The sequence below is a fragment of the Trachurus trachurus genome, assembly GCF_905171665.1.
Source record: "Trachurus trachurus genome assembly, chromosome: 11".
Lineage (NCBI taxonomy): Eukaryota > Metazoa > Chordata > Actinopteri > Carangiformes > Carangidae > Trachurus > Trachurus trachurus.
In genome coordinates this window covers 31,480,935-31,507,176 of record NC_139904.1, presented here as the reverse complement: position 1 = coordinate 31,507,176, position 26,242 = coordinate 31,480,935, and the positions used below count along the sequence as shown (strand labels likewise).

Sequence of the window (26,242 nt, the reverse complement as noted above, 5' to 3'; positions counted from 1 at the left end):
ACTCCCTGCACTTGTGGGCCTACAACTATAATTTAGGTATCTGACTGACAGTAAAAATGGAGGCAATGTAAAAAAAAAAAAAAAAAAAACCTTTTGGTTTGGGAAATAGTTGTCTCAGGCAGGTTTTTATTATTCCCCGCGTTACCTTTCATCATTACGGCTCTTGAATTTTCTAAAAGTCTCATATTGTAGCCTATAAAGTGATTTTTATTATCTTTGATTATAAAGCAGATCCAGGGTCTATATTAACACTGTGGAAGTATCAAAGTGCTCAGTCCTCTGAGAAATTCTCATGGTCTGTATTCAGACTCTGAGACTTAAAACCAGCTGTCAGGAGGACTAATACCTACTAATACAAATATGTCTTCCTATGGATTAACACATCAAATAAAACACTGGGAAAGTGTAAAATATTGAACCTTTTAACACACTCTAGTTGTTAGACAAGGGCTTTGATATTAGAGTACTGAGTCAACAAGGTTACATAGGGTCAATATGCACAGGTATTCTTAAGCGAGCCCACACACGCGCTAATGAATCAGTGCAGTGCAGGATAAATAGTGCTCCTTTTTTAAACCTATAGATTAAAAGGTGAAAACATTCAACATGGACACTGGAGCAGCTGCACTGGACCCACTTGAAACATTAGATGTATAATTTTCTGGGTGAAAATAACTCACACTGCTCAGTGAGCCAGTTATGCTGACCACTGATATACTTAGAGACTCACTCGTTGTGATTCTAGAGATTACAGAAAGAAAACAGCGGAGCTTTCCTTCTGTGTAAATTTAGCCTTTGGTTAGTTCTACAAACTCGCCGTTCGGCATGTTTCACAATGTACAACCTACATTACCGCTTGGCAGTTTGAAAATCTGTGGAGTCAAAGAGCGGGGTCAAAGGTCAGCGGCTTTAAAATGAATCTCCACAGTGTCCTTGCACCAGCATCGCTCTGCAAGATGATATGGTCTTAAAAAGAATGGAGGTGTTCTAGAGTCTTTCTTCAAATGGATCTCTACTTTTTTTTTTTTTTTTGCTTTATCCTGACAATTCAGTGCCAAATTAAAGTAGGAGTAGTTTGTCAATGCTCATCTATGCACGAAGACCATGTAATCATGTCATTTCCGTTTTTGTATTTGCTGTTTGTGGCTAAGACTTATGGCATCCTTTTCTTTCCTGTCTGGCTAATTTTAGGCAGGAATTTCAAGCGTTGGAGTGCAAAGCATCCATCTTCTCTGTGAAAACACTAGCACGCAGATACTTCTTCCACTTTTTTCACACAGCTCCTGGACGACATACAGCTGTTACTTTACTTCTTGAGCCTATTTTTGCTAATTTATCTGGGAGGATAAACTCATTTTCTACGCCTATGTGCCTGTGACTTTTCTCGCCTCACTGGTGGAAAAACTATTTAGGTTTAGAGAGGCTTTCCAGTGCTAAACACCTCTGCACCAAAGCAGCAGTGAAAAAGACAGCTGCACCACAGAAATGTCTTGGTTAAAAAACTGTCATTTACAAGCCAGTTTGTGTAACATCCCCCTCACACTCTTCGTATTCAGCCAAATAGAGGCTGTGACAGGAGGACAGTATATGTGCAGCAGCTCTTTGTGGTAAGGGTGGGGTTTTTGTGGTTTGGGTCTTTTCCTCCGTATAGTGGTTAAAGGTTAAAATAAGAATCTAATTTGATTAAGTGCACGTTCAGGGTGAGGCGGGCGGACTTCAAAAGAGAAGCTTCAAAGAAAAAAAAAGAGGCCATGTGGCATTCAGTGTGAGCGATGTGTTGGCACTGAGCCTGGTGGCTGACTTACTCTCGCACAGCCTCCTCCTCAGCCGGCCCCTGATCTTGTCAATGGCATTAAAGTCCGTCACATGGAAGACGTGGGCATTCTTCGGCTCAGCTGCGATTTCCTCCAGCTCCTCCTTCAGCGCCTCCCCGATGCCCACTGCAAACATCCTGATGCCGGCTTTGGCAGCTGCCTTAGAGGGCTCCAGAACATAATCCTGGCTTCGACCATCTGTGAGAAGGATGGCCACCCTCTGAATGCCTCTGGCGCTGGGCCTGGCTCCGTTCCGCTCGGTGAAGATGTTGGTGGCGGTGTAGGCGATAGCATCCCCGGTCATTGTATTCCCCCCCAGGTAGCGTATGTTACGGGCAGCTCGCTTCACATCTTCCAGGGTCCTGTGTTTCCCCAGGTGGAACTCGGTGGTGGGTCTGTCGCTGTAACGGACCACGGCGACCCTGGTCTTGTCCGCGCCCACGTCGAAAGACTCCACCAGGTTGGCTACCCATTGCCTGATCTTCTCGAAGTTCTCTTTCCCGACACTGGATGAGGTATCCAGGATAAACGCCAAGTCATAGTGGACATTCTTACACCCTGGCGTAGAAAGATAGAGAAAGGTTTAAAGGGAATTCAATTTAATTCATCAATTTTCTACTCACTGCCATGCCAAGAAAGGGTTGGGAGAACTTTCGGAGTCATCAAAACGCTTTTGGAGTTCCAGAGCAGCAGATAGAGTTCACTTTTGAATCGTCCAAAACACACACTATGAAACATCTAGATACCTCCATACTGCTGGTCTGTACTGACCCAAGTGTCCTGAAGCCATGACATGAAAAAATAATGTGATCTCTGTTTTTAGCCTTTTTGTAGCAGTAGCTCCCAGTGGCCCTGTTGGGGTCATTCCTATGTTCCCACAGCCCTATGTTCCCTCAGCCCTATGTTCTCACATTTCTTTTGTTGTCACTGAAAATTAGGCCCTATGTTCCCACAGCCCTTTGGTCCCACCATTGGTTGGGTTAAGGCAATGAAGAAAGGAGTTGGTTAAGTTTAGTAAAAAGAACCGGTAGAGGCTAGACAGGCCAGATAGGTAGAGAGAGTCCAGTGGGAACATAGGGCCTAATTTTGAGAAAAACAACATAGACATGGACCCGCTCTGTTGATGTTTGTGCGCATGCGTGAGATTTGCTGAAAGATGTTCGTTCGTCGTTGTAAACCATTGGATGTATGATGTAAATGTAACGGATGTGCACTCACTCCACCCATAAAGGACGTGCTAACCAACCCGCCAAGTGGTTGTCAACCTCTTGGCGAAGAGGTTAGCATCGTCGCCTCCGGTGCGGGAGGTCGTGGGATCGAACTCCACCTAGGGCAGGCCGTGAGAAACACAACGCAGAGGGCCAGATATGACATCGGCTACAGTGGTGCCGTGACCCGGATGCCCTGGGTGGAGTGAGTTCAGCGGGGGTGAGTGTAACGGATGTGCACTCACTCCACCCATAAAGGACGTGCTAACCAACCCGCCAAGTGGTTGTCAACCTCTTGGCGAAGAGGTTAGCATCGTCGCCTCCGGTGCGGGAGGTCGTGGGATCGAACCCTACCTAGGGCAGGCCGTGAGAAACACAACGCAGAGGGCCAGATATGACATCGGCTACATAAACATGGAAGAACATCTCGCAGAAAATCTCACGCATCTTGTGCAACCACTTGGCGCAGTATGGAGGTATCTGGATGTTTCATAGTGTGTGTTTTGGACGATTCAAAAGTGAGCTCTATCCGCTGTCATTATATGAAAGTCCGTTGCCAACCAGACCCTCCTGGAACTCCTAAAGCGCTTTGATAACTCCCAAATTCTCCAAACCCTTCATGACGGAGAGTAGAAAATTGGTGAATCATCGATTTTGGGTGAAGTATCCCTTTAATCACACAGACAGTCAATACATGTTCTAGAGTTTTCACTCTTAATGGTCTTACCTGCTCTGCTCTGTGCTTCCACTCTCTCGCCAGAAAGAGTCAAGGCCAGAATGAACAAGACCAGCGTGATCCTAAATCCCACACGTAATTCCATCTCGGCCTCAGTTTGGGTTTGTTTTGTTTTAGCTTATTATCACCATCAAGCTGTCCAGTCTGTGGAAAAGGTCAGTGGAAACATCAACAACTCGTTCTTACATGAACTACTGTATAGCAGACACTGCAGCCAGTTAAGCCAATTTTGTGAATGTAGCCTACTGCTGAATTAGGAAAACATTTCAGAATTGAGGAGTCTGTGCAACTTTTTCATCACTGAATGAATAAACACCATCTGTAATCATTTCTACAACAGAGGCGCTGAAGTGGATGAAGGATGACTTTCCCGCAATGTAAAGAGATAAAGAGGTTCTTACAAAGGCTGCTGCCACATCTTTACAATGACGAGCCACTAGTGGAAACTGATTTAAAATTGCATTTCGAACTACACTATGTACAAAACAGAAAGCCTGGATTCTAGTGGAAAAGCAATTCTCTATCTCACCTCCCCCTCATTGTCTCCTTTTTTTATTTTTTTTATTTCTGGTATGAACGCTGGCATGAAATGTTCTCCACTCTCAGGACGTGATAATTTGAAGTCTGAAATACACTCTACAGCAGCAAGTGAATATTTCATCCAGAGAGAACTGGACTAAAAGATTGCTGGAACTTGCTGCCAAACTTTTTTTTTTTTTTTTTTTTTCAACCAGTTCCACCCACAAAGACAGTTAAGGACAATGTGAGGAGAGCACAGTTTGCTGATGTTGCACTGTGTGTCATCCTCCAGAGTTTTTGCTCATCCAACCAGTTTCGTTTTCAAAGGAAGTATCAGCCCTTCTCTGTTGGATTCATTTACGAGGCTGTTTTTGCACGGGTTGGTACTACTCACAGAAACCTGTCGTATAAACACAAAACTATTCTCGCACGTATTGAAGAGCAGTGGTTGTGATGCCTGCCATTATATGGTTGATGTGTGACTGACTGTAGCCATAACAGAGGCCGGTCCTGACTGGACTGGGGGAGTGTTTCACTGTGGGGGGTCATCAGGGGGAGGTTAAAGGAAAGTCTGACTTATGCACAAGCAATAAAATGTCCCCAAAGTTACTTAACATCCTTGGCCACCTTCCTGTGCAATCTGATATTTCCACTGAATTATGCTGTTAATGTACTTGTATGTCAGAGGTGAACTAATTAAATATTTACACAAGTAGTTTAGTTTAAATACTAGAAAGTTAGATGAAAACTCTTAAATCTGTACCAAGAAAATGTTAGGCTATCTTTAGAATGAGAACTGGAAACAGGTGTAATCTGGCTCTGTCCAAACGTTTTTTAAAAGATATTTATTGTTCATTGTTAAAACACATTTGATCCTGTATGTGCATACAGTAATACATAGACAGGACAGTGTTGAAGTGTAGAAATGATAAATTGTGTTTTTACAGGAGTCAAAGCTCCAAGGAGTGGGTCTGTGTTTTTAGGTGATTTCAGCATCCGGGTGTTGCAACTTCAGAGATCATGAGATGATGCACACTGGTCCAAAAAGCTCATTTTCCCATGAACAATGAGTGGAAAAGCAGCTGTAAAACCCTTTGGAATAATCACCAGGATTTTCAGAATAAGATGAAGTTATTTTGTCCCATTTACATCAACAGGAAGTCAGTCTGGGACAAGCATGCTCTTAATTGGCTCAGCTGCAGATTGACTCTGGTGTATTTTTGAAAATGCTTAAATTTTTTTTTTTTTCCTCACATCCATAAGTGACTCTACTTGTGACCGCTGCAAGTAAAGCTGCAAATTTTCACCTTTACACATTGGTTGCGTGCAGTGAGTAAGTGCTTGTGGACATATTTTGCTTTCAAAGAGCCAGGCTGACAGTTTTCTGTTTCTATAGGCTTTATTCTGAGCTAGGCTAGATGACCGTCCCCAATGGGGACCATGTGTCCCTGTAGCAGCTAACTAACCATCTAGATTTTTAATACACTTTACTTTCTTCACAATCTGCTAATATGAAGTCCACAGAAAGAGAGTTAAATGTCAAACTAATGCTTTAAGGGAGGCATGATATTATTGTATTTCTTTAAAATGACTGTTATTACCCTGGCACTTGCAGTTTTTCTCCTGTTTTAAAGATAAATATTTTGCCATCTTTACAGAATAGTTTACAGTTTGGAGCAAAGTGGAGTGAAAGAGTAATAAATGAAATAGAAAGTGATTTAAACAGAAAGTGATTCCAGGAAACGTGGTGTGGGAAGACAATTTTCAGAACAGCAGCCTGTTGACTGCGGCTTGGCATCTATAGCATATGGAATAGAGGCTGCATTATTTACTGTGGGTGAAGCAAAGTGCTCTGGCCTCCAGATAGCAGTTTCCTTATCTGATTCTTCATTGGGCTATTTCTGCTACTTGGTTTCACTGCCGCTATTAATGAGCAGAATAAGCACGCTAGCTGAATCGCTGTAATTACCTCCATTAGTCTAGCATTTAAAATCAGAGAAATTCAGCCCAGCAAGACTTCAACCAAAAGAAAAAAAGAAATGCAGCCTCTGCAGCTGAACGAGATTTGGATTCATGCTCCTAATCCGCTTTATACCCAATTTTGTGGAAGTCTAACACATCCTAATTTGTCTACCTCTCATCTCTGATTACGATGAAATATATTGTATGGGTCTCTCCCCGCGCTGCGCTCAATTAAATCTGCAGTTTTACAAGCAGATACAGTATCCAAGGTAAAGCTGAAAACAAGCTGCTTCGCCTCTGTCAACATCTGAACCTGAAGCCAGATTCCTTACAAACTGTGGGTCTGTATCATCGGGGCCTGTTTCCACTTCCTCTCTGAATGGCAGACCTGGGACTGCAACGTAGATGTCTATAACAGAAGCACCACGTTTATCATTTCCACAATGTAAAAAACAGAGAGAGTCCCCCCGCCCCCCATGTGCAACCAAAGAAGTAGAGAGAAAAAAAGAGAAAAGGTCTGTTCTCTGATAGAGCATCTGACTAAAACTTGTGGATATATTTTTTAAAAAGCAACAATTCAAACCTGATAAATCATAAAAAGTAGTTTAGAGTCAGTTCTTTTGGGGACATTAATGTAACAGATGTGTGACTAATGTTTGACTTACCTGTCCTGTCACTCAGTGGAGGTGTCAGTGTCTCTGCCTCCAGCGCTCGCCCCCTGGATCAGCACCGGGGAAGCATCGTTATCAGGTGGTAATAATCCAAAATACCTCCCCAGATGGTGCCAGAAGTCAAGATGAGATTATTATATAATCCAGGGTGACAATCCAGTGTACAGTGTTGTTTAAAAGTGAGATGAGGTGAGCTCCAAGCAACCTTGTGGATGGGTGGACGGAGTGGGAGGGAACTTCGAAGGGGGGAAGAGTGTTGGGTTTCACTGGGGGACGAGGTGGCTTCTACTGTTCTCAACAGGGCTGTGCTCGCACATAAAAAAAGGCTGAGAGGCGCAGCCAATTATAGACCCAACTTTCTGGATATTTTTGTCCTTTTTTCTCCCTCTCCCTCTCTCTGCTTTATGGCTGCACCCATCTGAAGTGTCGCCCTCAAAGAAAAGGCAACGGCTTCTTGGCAACCGCCTCAACTGTCCGGCCTTTGCCACTGTGATAGCCACAGCGGAGCCGCCCTGGGGCCGGTGGTGGGCCGGGCCCGCGTTTGGCTTCAAGCAGCCACACACTCATGAAGAAAGGCTGTATTTAAGTTGGGGAAATGATTACAGAACACTTGTGCCTGCAGCTTTGTGTTAAATGCCTGTCCCTGCACTGACTTACAGTAAAGCTCTATGATCTGTATCACTCATGCTGAGCTGTTTAGACAAGTTTACAATCATGTCAGGCCGCACATCTTTCATGTTCTTATATCTTTTCGTTTATTTATCTACTTGTCTTGGTAGTTTCTATTCCTCTTAGTCATACTTTGTTTTGTTGCACCGTGAACCTTCACCGTTTCCTTTTTGCTAATCCCATACTCATAGCTTTTTAAAGGTCTCATTTTGTATAAAGGGACAATTCCACATTCTGTTTTTTTATTCTTTCAATCATAAAGCAGGTCTATGTTCTGTATCAATATTGTGAAAGTATTAAAATTGAAGTCCACAGGGATCTGCCCACAGGCTATATTTACTAACTCAGCCTAAAGATGAGCTGTCAGGACTTCTGTAACGCTGTGATGTCACAACAACACAATGCTCTTCTGTTTATCTGATTTATCGTTCAGTAACACATTATAATTCCACCATATGCAGGTCTATGTTCTTTTGTAATACTGTGAAAGTATTAAAATTGAAGTCCACAGGGATCTGCACACAGGCTATATTTACTAACTCAGCCTAAAGATGAGCTGTCAGGACCTCTGTAACGTTGTGATGTCACAACATCACAATGCTCTTCTGTTCATCTAATTTAACACTTAACATAAAACGTACACACTATTAAGCATTAGTTAAGCATTAATAAATACTGAATTCATCATTTATAACACATGAATACTCATTGGTACGTAGTTTATAAACACAGTTAAAAATGTATTACTCATCACTGATAACCACAAACTGTATTTATAAACTACATACTAACGTATTCATGCATTATAAATGAATAATTCAATATTTATTAATGCTTAACTAATGCTTAATAATGTGTACTTATTATAAAGTGTTACCTACCTACCGTTCTTAAAGGGATAGTAGCATTTTTTTAAAGTGGGGTAGTAGAAGTAGAAGCAGTAGAAGACTCTCTGCACTCCTCCCGTTAGCAACGCCAGCCCATAGCCCTGCCCAGAGATTTAATTTACAACATACAGTGTTGTGAACAGACCCAAAGAAACGGCCTATTTTCGCGGCCTAAAAGAGGTTTTACGTGAAAAAAAACACAGTTCCATTGTTCGCTATAATATAATTTTTTCCAGCCCTTCAAAGTGCAGGAAAAACGCAGTTTTTATTTGGACCTAACCAACTCACGTATCCCTCCGCCCAAGGTTAGCGCCCACCGATCAGCAGTTGGTTAGGTCCAAATAAAAACTGCGTTTTTCCTGCACTTTGAGGGGCTGGAAAAAATTATATTATAGCGAACAATGGAACTGTGTACAGGTAAAACCACTTTTAGGCCACGAAAATAGGCCGTTTCTTTGGGTCTGTTCAAACAGTGTTTGATCCATAAGAAGACTCAAAAACAAGCTCAGTGTAGTTTTATCATGTACATTACAACAAGCTGATACTAGTTTTTACAGTTTGTCATGCAATCTTTCACTCCCTATCCTGTCCTCACAGGTAGAAAACTCACTATCTGTTTGTGAGCCCATAGATCTGCATGTGATTTACGTTTAGAGGGTTCACGTTCAGTTTACACTGATGTTCTTATCATGTGTGCTCGCTCGCGCTCCCGGCAGGGGAGGAAGCTGCGTTGAAACACAGCAGCTCTGTCTGTGTCAGACATCCTGTCCAGCAGACTTTCTGTGTTCTGCATCACAAGTCTCATGTTGGCAGCTCCTTGGTAGAAGTTTCCTTTTTAAATTGCTAATACAGCTGTCACCACGTCGGGAAACGCATCCAAATCTTTGCCGCGCAGCTGTCCAGGCACCGAAACACTCTAAACACCCGACCGGTGTCAATATTTGAAAGTCATGGACAACAAACAAGTTAGCCATTACATCCAGGCCTATTTACAGCGCCTTTGTAGCCAAGGAAGAAAAAAAAAAGTGAGTAGAGGCCAGGCTATGTATAGGCTCAGTGTGGAGTGGAAGGGAAGTGGGCTGATGATTTGGGGCAGATGCACGATATGAGTGATGGTGTCAGTCTGAGGAACCGTCTGTCGCCTTATGTGAGAGGGCTAAAGAGGTGACCAGCATGTAGGGTGAGCGAGAGGCTGCGGGCACCGTGTGCTGTTGGAGAACGCCATCTGTCATCTGACAGACAGCCAGCTTTCAACCGCCCACATCAGACAGAGAGAGAAGCCGTCCATCCAAAATATGTTCAAAATATTAATGCGTTGTGTTGAAGCAGAACAGATTTTGCATATTTATTAAAGGTAAAGAGTAAAGATGGAGTTTATGAAAAAAAATGTTATCCTTAATAAACGAAACAGAATAGATATTGATTTAGAACTTTACATTGCTTTAAAGGATAGTTCAACATTTTGCCAAATTGGCCCATTGCCATGATCCATAACTTTTTTTTTTAGGCCGAAAAACTGCCCCTGACGGGAACGCGCATCAGCGGTTTTGCACAAATTTACCTTGAAAGCAACTTTGTCGTGTAACATTCCGTTATTATCTCATAGCGTGGTGAATGTGCAGGTCACAACTTGTCCACCAGAGCGTTTTAGAGTTGTTGGATTGTGTATTTGATGAGTTTGATGAGGGAAACCAAGAAATCCAATTAGCCTTCATAGTGTAGCTCTGAGCAGCTTGCGGCTCTGCTCCGCTATTCTAATAATAGCTTGCACTAACAATTAAAAGTAACAATCCTATTCCTAAAACTATAGGGATTATATGGCAATGGGCCAATTTGCCAAAATGTTGAAACTATCCCTTTAACTTTCCACAGAGGAAACAGTGAATTTTTAGGCATTATGGTGTTTTGATTAGAAGAATGGTTCTGTGGCCCAAAATCCTTTTATGCAAATATATTCAATATATCTGCATATATTGAATTTGAAATAAGAATGTAAAAATTGCATATGAAACCCATGTCTTAACCATATACATGTGTGTATACTTATAGGCTATTGTTACATATTATGTCCAAAGCCAAACATTAGGCTAGTCCAAAAGTCTCAGATCACTATGAAATTGGGAAGATTGATCAAAATGAATGAGCTATAAGCTATATGATAGAGTGGTATAGGCCTATGTAATAGATAAATCCATCGATGATATGCATATCAACACCATTCTTGATATAAATGTAATAGGTTACATTCTGTAAAGGTCAGAGTTCAGTAAGTTGTGTGATGTCTGTGTGAATCAGGCGACTGCTGGGGATGTGGAGCTGGAGGGAAAGTGAGCTAACACCTCTCCAACCTGTTTCTCATCTCTGCCTGAGGCTCAAAGTCACATCTCTCTTCTCTAGTGTGAATATAAACCATCACAGCTGAGAAGTGTTTGTTAATGCTGACTGTTTGACATGTTTTGATGGATGTCGTAGTTTGGCCTTGACCGGGAGCCCTGATCAACAGGACAGGAGCCCTCATAACTTTTGAGAATTTAAGTTGACTAAGGCCTTGTCCACACCAGCCCGGGTTACTTTGCAACTGTGAACATGCGTTCCTGGTTTTACTGTTCCGTCCACAAGCAACCGTGCTTTTGGAACACTGAAACCGGTTTCAGCGGTAGCATGTGGATATGACTACTGCGATTATTCCCACTTACGTCAGAGCAGTGTAGTGTATTATCCACCTGAACTTTTTGCATATACCACAGCAGCTCCTACGTACCTCTACGTAGAGGTTGTTAGCTAGAGTTAACGTTAGCTTGCTAGTTAAAATGGACATGACAAAGTTGTTTATTGGCATGCTGTCAGCTGTATTCGGTTGTCATATCCAGTTGCTCATAAACCTAATTCAACAACGGAGGCGCCTGAACGAGCAGACTGCTCCTCTTGCTAGCGACCCCAACAACTGCAACTTTCTCAAGAAGACAGTGGCGAGGCGCCCAGCCCAGGTTCTGGACTATATTAAACTATTTTGATTGGTTAAAACACCCTTCCCATTTTACCACACATCGCCACCTATTGCTGTGGCATACATTATGTACATTGCATCACTTGGTAGCAGATTTTACGATAACATGTGGACGGTATTTTTATTACACCAATTTTATTTAAAGCCCCAGTATGTAACTTATTTGGCTTTTTATTAGCAAAAATCAAATATTCTTTCATAATATGTATTTCACTGAAGGTGAATCACAGCCGCATACAAATGAAGCTTTCTCCTACCTTAGAATGAGTTGTTACTCGTTACAATAAGGGGGCGACGCACCGAACCAAGGCGGCCATGTTGCATCGCCATTTTTTATGTTGAGTGGCAGCGTGACCGTAGGTAACCATGGAAACTCAGCGGAGCTGTGGGCTCGGCCTGTTAAAACTGTCACCACTGTGTAGTGAGGAAGGACTGAGGCACTGGTGTTGCATTCAGGTGCAGTCAGGCAGACGGCCGTCGGCAAACCAACTGGAGGTCATTTTACTCCACCAGAGAAAGACGGTAAAACAATACCACATCACCATGACAACATATTGTTATGCATTGTTTTGCCTCGTGCTGGTGGACCACTTGTTTACATAGACGCTTGTTTATCCTGTTACATGCAGCGTCTGTTGTCTGTCTGACGTCTGCCCCATTTCATGTGAACGCAACATCAAGAATACGTTCAGATATGCAACCGCACTGCTAGATGGGGGGAATTCCTACATATTAAAACTTTGGTTGCAAAATAACCCGGGTGTGGACAAGGCCTTTAAAGTAACGGACTATAGACTTTTGAAAGCCACTGTCTGATTATGGAGGACACACACCTGGGTGTTGACTGGAACAGAAGGACTCTGTGGCTCTACAGGAAGAGCCGGAGTCTCCTCGGGGCCTCCAGGTGTCTGGCCCGCTGGGGCAGAGGCCCGACAGCGGCCGACACCTCCAGACTCAACAAAAGTGATGCGGTGGAGAGGAGGATGTTTTCAAAAACCCACACAGCGTCGCGCTCTCACTCTAAACACTGTTCCAGTGGTCAGCCAGAGACTCAGGATGATGATGCGCTCCACCGAGCGTCGCAGCAGCTCCTTCCCTCCCGTGGTCGTCCCCATCAGTCCTCTGATCCTCATTTACCACTGACCCACATTACACTTTTCATTCTGTTCCTCTTCGCACATTACACATCATTTACCCTTAATTCACTCTTCATCTAATTAGTATTTTCCTTTGCACCTGAATCCATACTGAGATTCAAAGTCACAAAGGAGCTTTTTTTTGTCACATTGTTTCCTGTTCATTTAGTGTGTGTTTATTATTAGAAAACAGCTCCTGTGAACAGTAAACTGTGAAAGACTGAGGGGAAACTCATTTTCACATGTTCCTCTTCAGTGAAGCTTTGTGAAGTAGGAAACACGTGTAGGTATAGGTTGTCGTATAGACTTCACTTCATCGGCCCAAGACTGAAAAACTGAAATGGATTTTAGACATTTCAGACTGAATTATATCACTGTCTGTGTGGTTAATAACCAAAGGTCAGACCAGCCATCATTTATTGAAGTGACTATTTGCATCTCCCAAATCCCCCAAAGTGCACACAGACAGCATTATGGTACAATCTGAAAAAAATAAATAAATAGAAAATCTTTTTGAGGAGGAAACTCAGTGACATTCAGAAACTCCTGCTCAGAGCTGGAAGTAATGTCTTAAATTAGAAAAGCAGGGGTGCTAAAAATAGATCCATTAGAGGAGAGTGAACGGCTGGTTACCTCTTTATTTATTGAAGGTGGAAATGAGAACAGGTAGAAGCAGCTGGGTCATCACAGATATGTCTCTTGAATCCTGGTTAATCAGTAAACTTCTATATAAGGACTGATAACACAACACCACTTACATTATTTTCCATACACATGCTAAACTGTGCATGTTTTGTGCCGGGAGCTTCTCTTCTCCCTGTGCTCTGTCTGCTTCACCTAATTGAATGAGTGCACACTCCGATCCGAGGGGTGGGGGGCGGGGAGAGGGAGGGGGGGGTTAGCTTTTGGAAATGGGACAGCCCATAACTTAGAGCGACCTGGCTCATACTTTTTTATGAAATACTGCTCATTTATTTATTTATTTTTCCTATTTCGGGAGCACAGGGGGAAAATCCGCCAGACCATTAATGAACTTGAGATCATTTTGGCTCTGTGCCACAGTATGCTGGTAAAAAAAAAAAAAAAAAAAAAAAAAACATACCTCTGCTTGCGCTACTGTTTTCCTCTGAGGTGTCATCACCGCACAACATATGGGTCACTTCATTTCACACAGAGAGGAAAAATCCCTGAATATTTTAATTCCCATATTTAGGATTTGTTAGCAGTTAAAGGCCCCATGGCATGAAAAATGTGATTTTGGTTATTTTTTCATGCTTGGGGAGGTCTCTGGGCCACGTATATACTGCCCCATGCATCAAACTGGTCATAAACGGAGAAACACACACCGCCCATTTGTAGGAACATTCTCTTTAAGACGAGCAGATAGCACTTCCTCCTTTCTGTGATGTCACACACAAGGTCACTCCGCCCACCGTGACCAGTTGTTTATTTTCAATTTGTATGAATGCAGCTTAGGTTTCAGTTACTTGCCTGTGATTGGCCCGACCACATGCCACTTAAAAACAGTCAGCCAATCAGAAGAGAGGTTCTCATTCTCCCTTCTGATTGGCCAAATGACCTGTGCCTGCTAGAGCTCCAGAAAGAGGCAACAGAAAGGGGCAGTAGAAACGATATTAAGCAGATCACGGGTACTCAAAACCAATGATACATCTTGTTAGGGATATCAGCAGGTAAATAAACCCAGAGAAAAGTGCACAGCATGGGGCCTTTAAGAGACATTTAATACATGTAGTAGTAGTTGTAAGAGGATTGCTCATAATTATAATGTATCTCTCTATCATTCATTGAATGTACATTGGAGGATGATACAAACATGAAAAAACACTTTAAGAATTACATTACACTGTATTATGACAGGTTTAGTTACTGAATGTGCATCTTAAATAAACAAAGTGTTGCCAAAAATGTCCAATGTTAGTGGTGATTCAGGATTATAGACTGTGCTGTGTCAGTGTTATTACATTATTTTGACAACCTGGAAGCAATAAGGCCTTAAAGCTTAAATTAGTAATTGCAAAACTAGAAAGTTCTAAATTGTGTTTACCAGGAGGCACAACCAACTGTTGCTGCTATAGATATATAAATGTCTATTAAAATGAACAGAGGAACCTGGGAAACATATCCACAGATTGAGAAACTTGGTTTTTATACTTCCTTGGTGAGTAGCTGTTTGTTATTTATGACTTCAGGAATCAATTACTTCAATCTAAGAGTTTGACTTTGTTCCTCCTTGTCTCTCTAAGCAGCAGATATAATAGACTTATGACGGTAAAGCCACAATAAATAGCTGTTTATTTGCTTTGCTGAAGTTTGTGAAGAAATTATATAAAAAACAAAACTATGAACCAGTTTCTATCATTTGTTTTATTTGCTCATGCTGTTGCGGCATAATTATAAAGTGGATCTCACACATCTGGGCTCATTATAAGGAGTCCGTCTGTGAAGCAGCTGATGCTCAGTTTACATTATTGTGCTTCATGCATCCTTCAGACCACTCTTCATTAGACTATTGATTGGCTGTCTCTCCTGTGCGTGTCTAAGCACGACATTTTGTAAAGTCCTGAGCAGCTCACGTGCAACATCAGGTTCAATTACAGCTGGAGACGTTCCACGGGGACTCCGCTGTTGTGCTTTGTGATCAAGGGCTTTTTCCTCTTTAATCCCCAGTTAGGAGCACTTGGCTTTACGCCTTCGAGTGCATCTTCGCTGCTTCCGCCCACGGCCGACTGTGGGCTCAGGGTGCATCTCGCAGACCGCTGGATGCAGAGTTCCTGATGGCTCCTCCTCATGTTGTTCCCGTGCTCCTGGGAGGCCGCAGGAGGAGGCTCCTTGATGCCTTTTCCAGCACGCAGCAGCTGCTGGCCTCTCGGGGCCCCGTTCGGCTGCTGCCCTCTGCCTCGGACACCTTGGGGCAGCTTGCCTTCATCTGCAGATAATCCCCCCGTTGACGTGTTTGAGTTGCACTGATCCTCTTCTAAGCATTGTGCTCTCCTCAGCGTGAGTCGCCTCCTGTCCGTCTCCAGCTGGAGGCCGCCGGAGTTCTGGCACGTCGCCTGTCCCGCACGTGCTGCTGCGTGAGGTTTGACTCGTGGAGAAAGTAAAGGAGGGGTGGGTTTGTTCCGCAGAGGAGCCGAGGTACCTCGACACACCACGTCCTCCAGGTTCCTGTCTCCGTTCTGGTCTACGGGGCCGGAGCGGCTCAGCTGAGGCCTGGAGGACCGGTTCTCCTTCTGGCTTTTCAGAGGCTGAGCAGCAGGAGAGGGGGACAAGGCGGCTTTTACAGGCCTCTGTCTCACGCAAGACTTTGCTTTCCTTGTTTGGGGCTCATCGTGGAGCATCACGTCCAGCTTACAGAGAGCAGGTTTGACTTCATGCTTGAGTTTCTGCCTCTGAGCCTCCCTGACCTCCTCTGGAAGCTCCAGCGGGGCGAGCTTCGAAGGCCGCCTGGCCGATCGATTCTCGGCCGCTCTCTCTGACTCGGGCCTGGCCGATTGAAGCAGCAGAGAGTCCAACTGTGGCGCGCCCTCTTGGAGCGGCAGGGAGGCCGTAAGCTGACCCACTGCCTCCTTTCCATGTGTCGCTGACAGATGGAGGCCAGGTGTTTTTGAAACGCGGCCATTTTTAGCTGCCACTCTGAGGTTTTGACCGTTCAGATGCAACGCAGTATTTTTAACTTGGAGGGTCAACATTTCTTCTGGCTGGGGAGCCCCCTGAACAAAAGAGACATCAGTGACTCATTTATTACTGGAGTGATAATGTGGCCTCCTGTACTGTGAAGCCTGATGGCACCTATCCAATTAATAACAAGTGTGAAACTCTCACACAATAAATCATTCCCAAACCACTTCACACTGAGTTTGGGGTTAACTATAGCCCCTAACTCCAACCCCACTCCTTACTAATGGCTGCAGTGGTGTTGATAATATATTTAATAATGAGCTTTTTTTAATTGAGCCATTAATAAGGACAACTTCAGGGTTGCCTTGTTTTGATCCTCCTTCTGCCTTCTGGAAAAGAAAGAACAACCTTCACATAATTACAGATCATCTGCTTCTTATTTTCTGATAAGAATGGACAGCAGCTCCAGATTTATATGGAATAAATAGGCAAAAAATAAATAAATGTACATAAGGTTTTTTTTTTCTCACTCACAGTCAGTAGAGCTCTATTCATGACCAGTGGCTCCCTACCCCTACAAAAGGTCACAGCATGAATCTAATGGGATATCCATGTAAGAAATATAATTAATAAAGCAATTCTAATGAATATTTTTCAGAATTTCCCCAAATCTCTCCTTTATCTATACAATAATGTGAGTTCAAACATTTCAGAGACTTAACTGCTTAACTAATGACATACAACCTACTGTATGTCAAAGGGTCAGAGGGTGATATTACTTCCAGGACTTCAACTAAGAATTAATTAGGTTGAAATGGTGAATACCTGTGAAAAAATGTCATTCATTATTCCTGTGGGACCACAGAGGAGGCTTATGATTTCTTGTTCTGTCACTCTAACAGTGCAATGCTTTATGATTTTAACTGACATATGTTATTTAAGAAAAACATCACATTGGAGAAGCTGGAAACAGAATCAACTGTTGATAAACTAATCAATAAATTGTCCAGTTGTCAGAACTTTAATTACTCATTTGAATATTCAGTGAAGCCAGAAGAAAAACAAAGAAGTTTGGGAACCACAGCTCTACAGTTTACTTGGGCTGAGATGAATCAAGGGGACAACTGAGTAAACAAACCCACCCACTTGTTCTTGGCTCAGCATAAGAAGTATTAGTAGACAACTTATTATATATAACAAATTACCCCAACAACTGGAAAAGCCATTAGTTATGGCTTATATAGTTTATTTCTACCCAATTATAGAAGGTCAAGGCTTTCTGAGGATGCTGCAAAATAAAAACTGCAGCACATGCACCCTGGTCTTCTCTTTCTCTTTATTTCTGAAAGCTATCCATCTATCTATCTATTCTTTACTGCTTATCTGGGATCAGGCAGGACACCCCTCTCACCGGCAACATTTGATAATACAGAATACATGAGTCAAGGAGCCTCCTGTGTTACACATGTATAATACATAACTACCCAACAGTGCCCAAAGTGTCCTGACCTTTCAGCACAGGTGGAATAAAACTACACCAGATGATCAGATTTCCTCTGTGAAAGAACTAGTGTCAAATGCATTTACATGCCATGTCTCAGCTTGGTTGGACCCTCTATATTACAGTAAAAGCCTCTTCTGACACTTTCACTGTCACTCCAGCTAAAGTCCTGTGGATTACCACAGTAAAACACTCCAAAAACAAGCCTCCAGGTTGTTGATGAAGACAGCAGAGTAATACTCACAGGTCTGACAAACATCTCTTGCTTCTCGACTCTTCCTGCTTGAATAATTTCTTGCGGCGCAGCAGTAAAATGTGCTTGTTGTCCGTGTGTTTGTTTGGTGCGTGCCACCTGGCTCCGGGCAGTGACACTGTAGGTTTTAGCAGCCTTAATGTAATTAAGCAGATTAGGGTCACAGTGCAGCACGGTGATCTCTAATGATCTCCAGCTTAGTGCCAGGCAGCCAATGTGCACACTCATGTCCAGACCCTGTTGACAAGAGTTTGTTTTCATTATCCTCAGCAGGATTACTGTATATGCTAATATTAAATGAGTTGTAACTTGCTGCTGAAATGATGATGAAGTTAAATAGCAGGAGGGGGAAATTCTGCATTTTGCTGCCCACTAGATGGTGCCAGAGACCGCCTTCGCATATCAGCATTCAACAGTGGAGCTTCGTGGCCTCGTCATCATCATCATATAACCAGCTGTCAGGGAGCAACCTGTACAAGCTGTCTGTGCATTTGAATTGAATTTGAAATTTACAAATCAAAATTTCAGGTTTCTCTTCTTGTGAACTTCTAACCCTGTGTATGGAAAACTAGATTCTGGTAGGACAGAACAATCTTCCCTGTGTAACTTAAAGATTACTCATTAAAGGTCCATATAGTATACCATAAAGGTAGATGTCTCCTGTTGGTTATAAAGCTGCTCTAGGTTCTATATTAATACTGTGAAAGTATCAAAGCCTCAGTCCACAGAGAAATGCACACAGCCTGTATTCAGAAACTGAGCCTTAAAAATTAGGCATTGGGACTATTGAAACTTTGTGATGTCACATCAAAGCACTAAAGGCATTTAGCCAGCCCCAAGCCCCGCCCACCTGGACCCATCTTCCAATCATGCAGGATTTGGTTTCTCTGACTGTTTATCTAAAATCTGCTCTATTGTTATTCAATCACCCAGAAAACAGTCAGCCAATCAGAAGAGAGGATTAAACAGAGGCTACTCTCTTCAGATTGGCTCACTAGTGAGAGGCTGTGAGAGGAGATGTAAAACACTGAGATGAAAACAAAAACCATGTAGCTTCTTATACATCAACACTTAATTCAATAACCAATCATTTATACGCTATACGTTGGAAGCAGATAATATTATGAATTGTCGTTATTATTCTACCATAATTTCAAAGTCCAAAAATGAGATTAATTTAGGTAAATGTCTGTGCAGGATTCAAAGTCTTGGAAGCAACTGAACAGAGGATAAAGGTGCTGCAGCCACCAGCGATGTCTCTAATATTGTCTCCATTGACTGGAGTTAAACTTTGATCAAATTCTCTTCCAAGCGGCAGCGCCTGATAATAGTTTTTCAGTATAAATATCTTCAGACAGGCCAGATAAGACAATGATGTGGTGTGTGTGTGTGTGTGTGTGTGTGTGTGTGTGTGTGTGTGTGTGTGTGTGTGTGTGTGTGTGTGTGTGTGTGTGTGTGTGTGTGTGTGTGTGTGTGTGTGTGTGTGTGTGTGTGTGTGTGTGCTGCCTGCAGGAAGATCTGCAGATCTTAATCACTCTCAGACAGCAGCTTGTTTTAACTTTTGGCTCCATCGCTCCCACATCAGCCTCATTTATTGTATTTAGAGGCAGACTGCCGCAGATGGATGGGACTGGGGTTTGTGCGCGGTTGTGCCTCCTATACAGAACATCCATTTTTCACCCAGCAGACAGACTCAATCATTGTTGAAAATCTGCTGTTCTCCTCTCGTCTCCCTCTCTCTCGCCTCGGGGGCCCCAAAAAAAGAAGCGGCGCATGTCACCACCTGCTTATTGCGACGCTTCATCATATCATTGGTACGGTGGAGATGGTCCCGCTGCAGAACAACTTGGCTCTGCTTACATGATCATTTAAGATGCAAAATTACAGGCTTAACGCCAAGAGAAGGCCTCAACGCCCCTCTGCCACTGCTCTTATTGTGTCGTCCTCGGCGTTGCCTGACGTCCGTGGCTGACAGTATAATTACTGCAGTGTGGGAAGGGATAAAAAGGGACGTTGCCTGCTCATTCTCCCACCTACTGAACATCCAGCTGCACTGCATGGGCCACTTGGAGAAAAGAGCACTTCTTTTATCAGTCAAATTGACTATACAGTAATGCAGCCTTATTGGCCACAGTAGCTTTGACATAGGCTTTTAATATTATCCATATTCAGCAATATCTTAAAGAGTGATGGATTTTGATGGATGTGAGTTTGATGAAACAGTCCTGAAAGGAATAGTTTGGCATTTAAGAAACAGAGATAGGAGCTTTTTTTTTTGCCAAGTTCTAGATGAGATGACTGATACCACTCTTATACAGTATATGTCTGTCTAGGTTGCTATAGCGCCTCACTGCAAAGAACTGGAAGCTTGGAGACTTTAAAGCTCACCATAAGATAAAGTCTTTATTTATATCTTATTATTTATATTCTACATAATGTTTCACCACTTTATTTTGTAAAACGAAACAAATAAGTTGTAATATGTTATCTAATGAGATAAGCAGGCTTTATGCTAAGCTAACTACTGGCTCTACTTTCAGAGAATTAAAGAGGAGAATTAATCTTCTCATCTCACTGTGGGCAAAAAAGTAAATAAGCACATTCATTAAATTATTCAGTGAAACTGAGACTTATAAAAATAGAGTGAAAGTTAAATGAGGTGCAGTTTTCTTGCGCCTAAAATTTTTATACTGTGATTTAATCTTTATCCGAAAGTCTGAATATTTAAGTGTGGAACTGTTAAGTATTGCTCACAGTGTCTCTTTATATCAGCACTTATTCTTGGAGGCCAGACTTCTCCGATTTGAAAAGTTGGAAAGCTAAACCTTGACTTTAAAAAAGTCCCAAGAGGTGCGTTTAAATAATTATCACATTAAAATTGATATTGAATTAGTTCAGTTTGATAAAACTGGCTCATAGTGCAATTGAAACTGTAGTTTTAATGGATGCATGATGGTTTATCCCAAGGTCTGCTTTTATCAATGAAAAACTCATCTGTGAATTTTGGAATGAAAGGCTCATAATTTACACTTTTGCCATGTTTAATCAAAAGGGTTGATCCATAACGAGATATAGCACCAGAAACCATCTCGGTGTAGTTTTACATCTCCTCTTTCAGGTAAAGGCGTGAGGTGGGTTGGGCTTGGGGCATGGATGAGAGCTGTGGCTGCTTTGTTGTGACATCATAAAGTTACAGAAGTCCTGACGGCTTGTGTTCGAGGCTCAGTTTCTGAACACAGCCTGTCTGCACGTCTCTACCAACAAAAGCTTTAATACTTTCACAGTATTAATATAGAACCTAGAGCTGCTTTGTAATCAAACTAAACATGAAAATCTGCCTTTATATAATATGTGCCATATTATATAAAGGCAGATTTTTTAAAATAACCCGTGAGCTGAATATGACAGACAAGACGACAGAGGGTTTCAGAAGGAGGCTCATCATTTTATTCAAGTGTGTTATGGCTTCAACCAGGCTGTGTAACCCAGTGAGTCATCCACACCAAATCATGCACACACACGCACCAAAAAAAAAAAAAAAAAGAAAGAAGGAAGGAAGGAAAAAAAAAAGAATGAAAACATACAAATGTAAAATGTTCATTTCACTCTGAACAATTCTCAACAATCTACCATATTGGAGTGTACTGTACAGACATCAGTTTCAAAATTGTGACAGAAGACGCAAATGGGTTCGACATGACCGTCGAACCGCACGGATGCCAACGAGATGGGATATAATCTCCTGTAAGGAATATGGTACATGGTATTATTTGTTCATCAGACCTACAGAAGAACCTATTGCAAAGGATATTTCACAAAGTTATGGAACACAGCCTTTTTCTGCTATATTGTATTACACAGATAGTAGTGCAATTTGTGTCTCTTTGTCCCTGTTATAGGAAAACATGGCACTGTTGACAGAGAAATGGCCTGCACATACTGCCACATGCAGTAAATGACGCCTGGAAGCCAAGCACAGCTACTGTGCGCACCGGAACGCCGATAAACAGCCAAGGAATCATGAACGTACCGCCACACCACCTGAATCCTGTTCACCTTTGTTTGTCCACTTTGTGTGGTTTGATGCCACATGGCAGGGAAGTGTGAGAGAAAAACTAAATACATGTTGCACTGTTTGTCTGTTGAGGGCGGTGGCGGTGGTGTATGTGTGTGTGTGTGTGACTGCCTCTCTGCGCCATCTGTGTTATAGAGTAACATTCAGTTGAGGACCATCAGCGTGACATGTGGCGCAACGGCAGACGAATCTGAGTAATATGCGCGCATGTGGGAGGGGTATGAAAAACGATCCGACTCTCGGCTTGTGAAGAGCAAATGAGTTCATTTGTTTTGCCGCTTCCCTTGAAAAGAAGATCCATTATGGCTGATACATTCCCTAAAATGTTGCTTGGTAACATTTGACTGTGAAGTGAATGGAAGGCAAAGGCAGACGACGCATCGCCATCAGTGACGCTTAATGTGGGTAGATATTTGCTCGACCCCTATTAGCATTGGAAATGTGTAAAGGATTTGTCTGGTTTATCGCAACTTGGGTTTTATTCTCCTTGTTTTGGCAAAGCTCTTAATAGTTACGGTAACCAGCTGAGACCTTGGAGCAGAGCAGCGTCCAGGGAGACAGGAGGTGGTGAAACAGGTGTTAACAAGCCAATTGTTTAGCCAGATTATGCTGGCTAAACATAGAAATGTTGGTGATAATCTCGGTAACACTTTACTAGACGCCTATCTCTATAACACATTATAACCATACTTATAATGAGTTATAATGCAGTTATAGCACTGTAAAACTATAGTTATAAACACTCATAAATGGTCATTATGCTTTATAACAATAATCATAACACACTAAAGCATTTTATCATGACTTATAAGGTCAGGTATTATAATGCGTTATAATTGTTAGTAACTCACCGACAATGCCCACATCGATAATACATTATAGTTATCATGTTATAATTGGCTTATATACATGTATACATATCATTATAGACACTCATAAATTACGATAAGGCTTATAACAATAAGCATAACACATTATAGAGCATTTTATAATGGTTTATAAGGTCAAGTATTATAAAGAGTTATAATGCTCTGTTATGCTTATTGTTATAAAGCCTTATGGTAATTTATGAGTGTTTATAATGATAGTAATACACGTTTATAAGCCAATTATAACACATTATAACTATATTTATAATGCATTATTGATGTGGGCATTGTCAGCGAGTTACTAACGTATTATAATACCTGACCTTATAAATCATGATAAAATGCTTTATAGTGTGTTATGATTATTGTTATAAAGCATTATGATCATTTATGAGTGTTTATAACCACAGTTATACAGTGCTACAACTGCATTATAACTCACTATAAATATGGTTATAATGCTTTATAGAGATAGGCGTCAAGTAAAGCGTTACCATAATCTCTTATTATACTGGAAAACTAATTTACAGCTGTATTAAGTCCAGTGAAAAGACCAAAACCAAGAATGCATCCAACCATCTAAATACCTTTGGATTCCCTGACCCTGTTTGTGCCCCTCACCTACTGAAGATAGAAATCTTTAAAGCTGCACATGTCAACAATGGATCTCATGACCATATTTAACCAAAGGCTTTACTTGGAGTGACCAACCCACTGAGGATTACCACAGAGTTCATCACTTACGCTCAATTCCAAAAACTTTTGAAAGTATTTTGAATGATAACCGTTTTTACTTTCTCTGCCACTCTGAACAACAAGCGGTGAGGTTAAAAAGCTCAATGAGACTCATTGTACTGTTGTAGATACTGTGAAGAAGCTAACAGCAGGCAGACAAAATAAAGGGTGAACTGCTGAGCACAGTGAAAGAGACAGACATTTTTTCTCAGGAGCTGGTGGAGAACAAAACGAAGCTCAAAGGAGGCTCAACAATACTGAACTTGAAGACTCAGATACACAACTTCAACTATTAATGCTTCCACTGCTAACCACAGGTTATGGTAACCTCCACCCGGCCTGTCTAAATACTCCAACAGGACTAAAACATCAGCTATGGGTCTGTTTTCATGGTGGCAGCATCAGGACCGTATATGTTGGACTGACTCAGAGGAAACCACAGCCTCCTTCATAACGATGGCACATTGTGAACCACTGATGACTTTTTAATAGCTTTTAGAATAAGACATAGCAGGCTGACACCAGACAGACAATACTTATTAACAAGATCAGTCCATTGTTGGTTTTGGTATTTTCAGGGTTTTGCCGGTCTTATCCCTTTAAACCCGATTAATCTTCTGACTGCTTATGTTTGTCGTGGCATTTCCCAAAATATTAATCAGTTTCCCCTGTGTGCTCAGCACTATTCTATTAGCCAAAACTAGAATAAAACCAAGTTGCTATGAACTAGAATCATCTTTGAAGTTGTTATATGATAATCATGTATGTATTTTTTTAAAGTAAAAAAAAAAAAATGTGTTAATCTGCTTTGGCGCTGGGTGTGTACTTGGTTCTATATGGCAGATCAGATGTAGATTTTTCATTTCATCTGTTAATATGAACTTTCTGTTGTTGTTTTTGTCAGGACTTAGATCTGTCTATACATTAACCACTCTAAAGCCAGACCTCCGTAAGCTTCTGATGGGTTCGCTAAAGCACAAACAGATCCGCAGCCATGATATAGTTAAATGTGCCCACTTCAACAGAAACACTGACGACTGTTTCTTCAAGGCACGTATGCTAATGTGTAAAAATACATATGCATCTCAGCCATGAAAAGGCCATTTTTATTCCAAAGGTTGTTATAAACATATTGTACAGGATATTTAGATAAGCCGGTATAGTTCCAATAATGAAACAATGCTTTTAAGGCTTATCTCAGACTCCACGCCTGGTTACGTTTTGTCACGACTGAATAGGATCCATGGCATTTTACCATTTGCCCAAACAGAGTGGCATTCACCTTGTGAGGCATGCTCAGCTACCCAGGAAATTAATAGAAGCCTGTTAAACACTAAGCTGCAAAGAATACTGACGGTAACGCTTCTTTAAAAGTCAAGGTCCAGAAATTCAATGTAAGAATAGACGGTTTCTGGAAATATTGATTGAGTCTGAAGGATAGAGCTCGCTAAGGGGTTTAAAAACAGCTCCCAGCCCTGTGTTAACTAAAAAATAAAAGCTCACCTTTGCCCCAGTCTTTACAAACAATACATAGTTAAATATACATTTACAGCTAAAAACGCATTTAGAAATCATGTCTCAGCACATTAATTTAGGAGCTCGGGGGAACAGAGTGAACATTTGGACGGCTAGCACTGGGCCAGCTGTGACAGAAAAAGGCGGCTCGGGCTTTAAAACAGGCCTATAATCAACACAAATATCCAGAATTGCATCAAATATTTTTTTTTCCAGTCCTGTGGCTCTCATAAATGATGCCGCGATGCAAACTGACCCCTCGCGTTAACACATCCGCATCAGACACGGCACTTTGCCTCAGTGAGATGATGCATCTCAGTCGCATTTCTCCGAAAACTCTACTTGGAAATGAGGATTTCATATATATATATATATACATTGTATTGTGTATTGTCTTTGTTATAGGAGTCAAATGAAGAGAAAAAAAAGTGATTCATTCAAACCTGAGAACAAACATTATTGTACATTTTCTTTGAATGGAAAATTAGAAACCGGGTGACTAAAGCGTGTCCCTTTTAAAGATCTGCTGGGCTTTGGCAAAAGAAACAGCTTGTGTTGTAAATCATTCTTTAGGACTATTTGCCATTAAAATACTTTTAGAGTTATTATGAAATTATTTCCCCATTCATCACACAAAGTTCATGCACTGATCAGATCTTTCAAACATTAAAAATCCTCCATATCCCTTTTCTTTATTGGACATTTTACTCAAACGTAAAGGATCATACTGATGTTATTAAGTTTTCTTTCGCTGTCCCCTTGTGTTAACTTCGCACACTTTACTTTAGCTTGTTTCCATGTTGATACATTTTTCAAGTTGTGTATCCCTAATGGCTCCAAAGGGCATCCAAACTTCAAACGGTGTCGGTTCAGATCTGCACGCTTCCTCTTCTTAGCGAACCGTTCTGCTCTCGGTGGTTAGATCTGACTCAGGGTCAGCTGCTACGGGCATGCATCTCGTACCGCGTGGGGCTTTGAAGGATGATCATGCACATCCTTTGATTAAAATTTACACTACTTATAAATTCAGCTGGAGTAATTTAATT

At 41.8% G+C, this 26,242-nt stretch overlaps 1 protein-coding gene across 1 annotated transcript in view; it reads right to left on the bottom strand.

The window, feature by feature from the left end:
• Window positions 1-7,078, bottom strand: part of col22a1 (collagen, type XXII, alpha 1) — a 75,253-nt gene extending 68,175 nt beyond the window's left edge. Inside the window, exons 1-3 of the mRNA XM_083981669.1 lie at window positions 6,905-7,078; window positions 3,750-3,902; window positions 1,806-2,372 (exon numbers count right to left, since the gene is read on the bottom strand). Of these exons, the coding sequence (XP_083837795.1) occupies window positions 1,806-2,372; window positions 3,750-3,843 (661 nt within the window). The 5' untranslated portion in view covers window positions 3,844-3,902; window positions 6,905-7,078. The remainder of the gene's footprint in view (window positions 1-1,805; window positions 2,373-3,749; window positions 3,903-6,904) is intronic.
• Window positions 7,079-26,242: the final 19,164 nt, after the last annotated feature.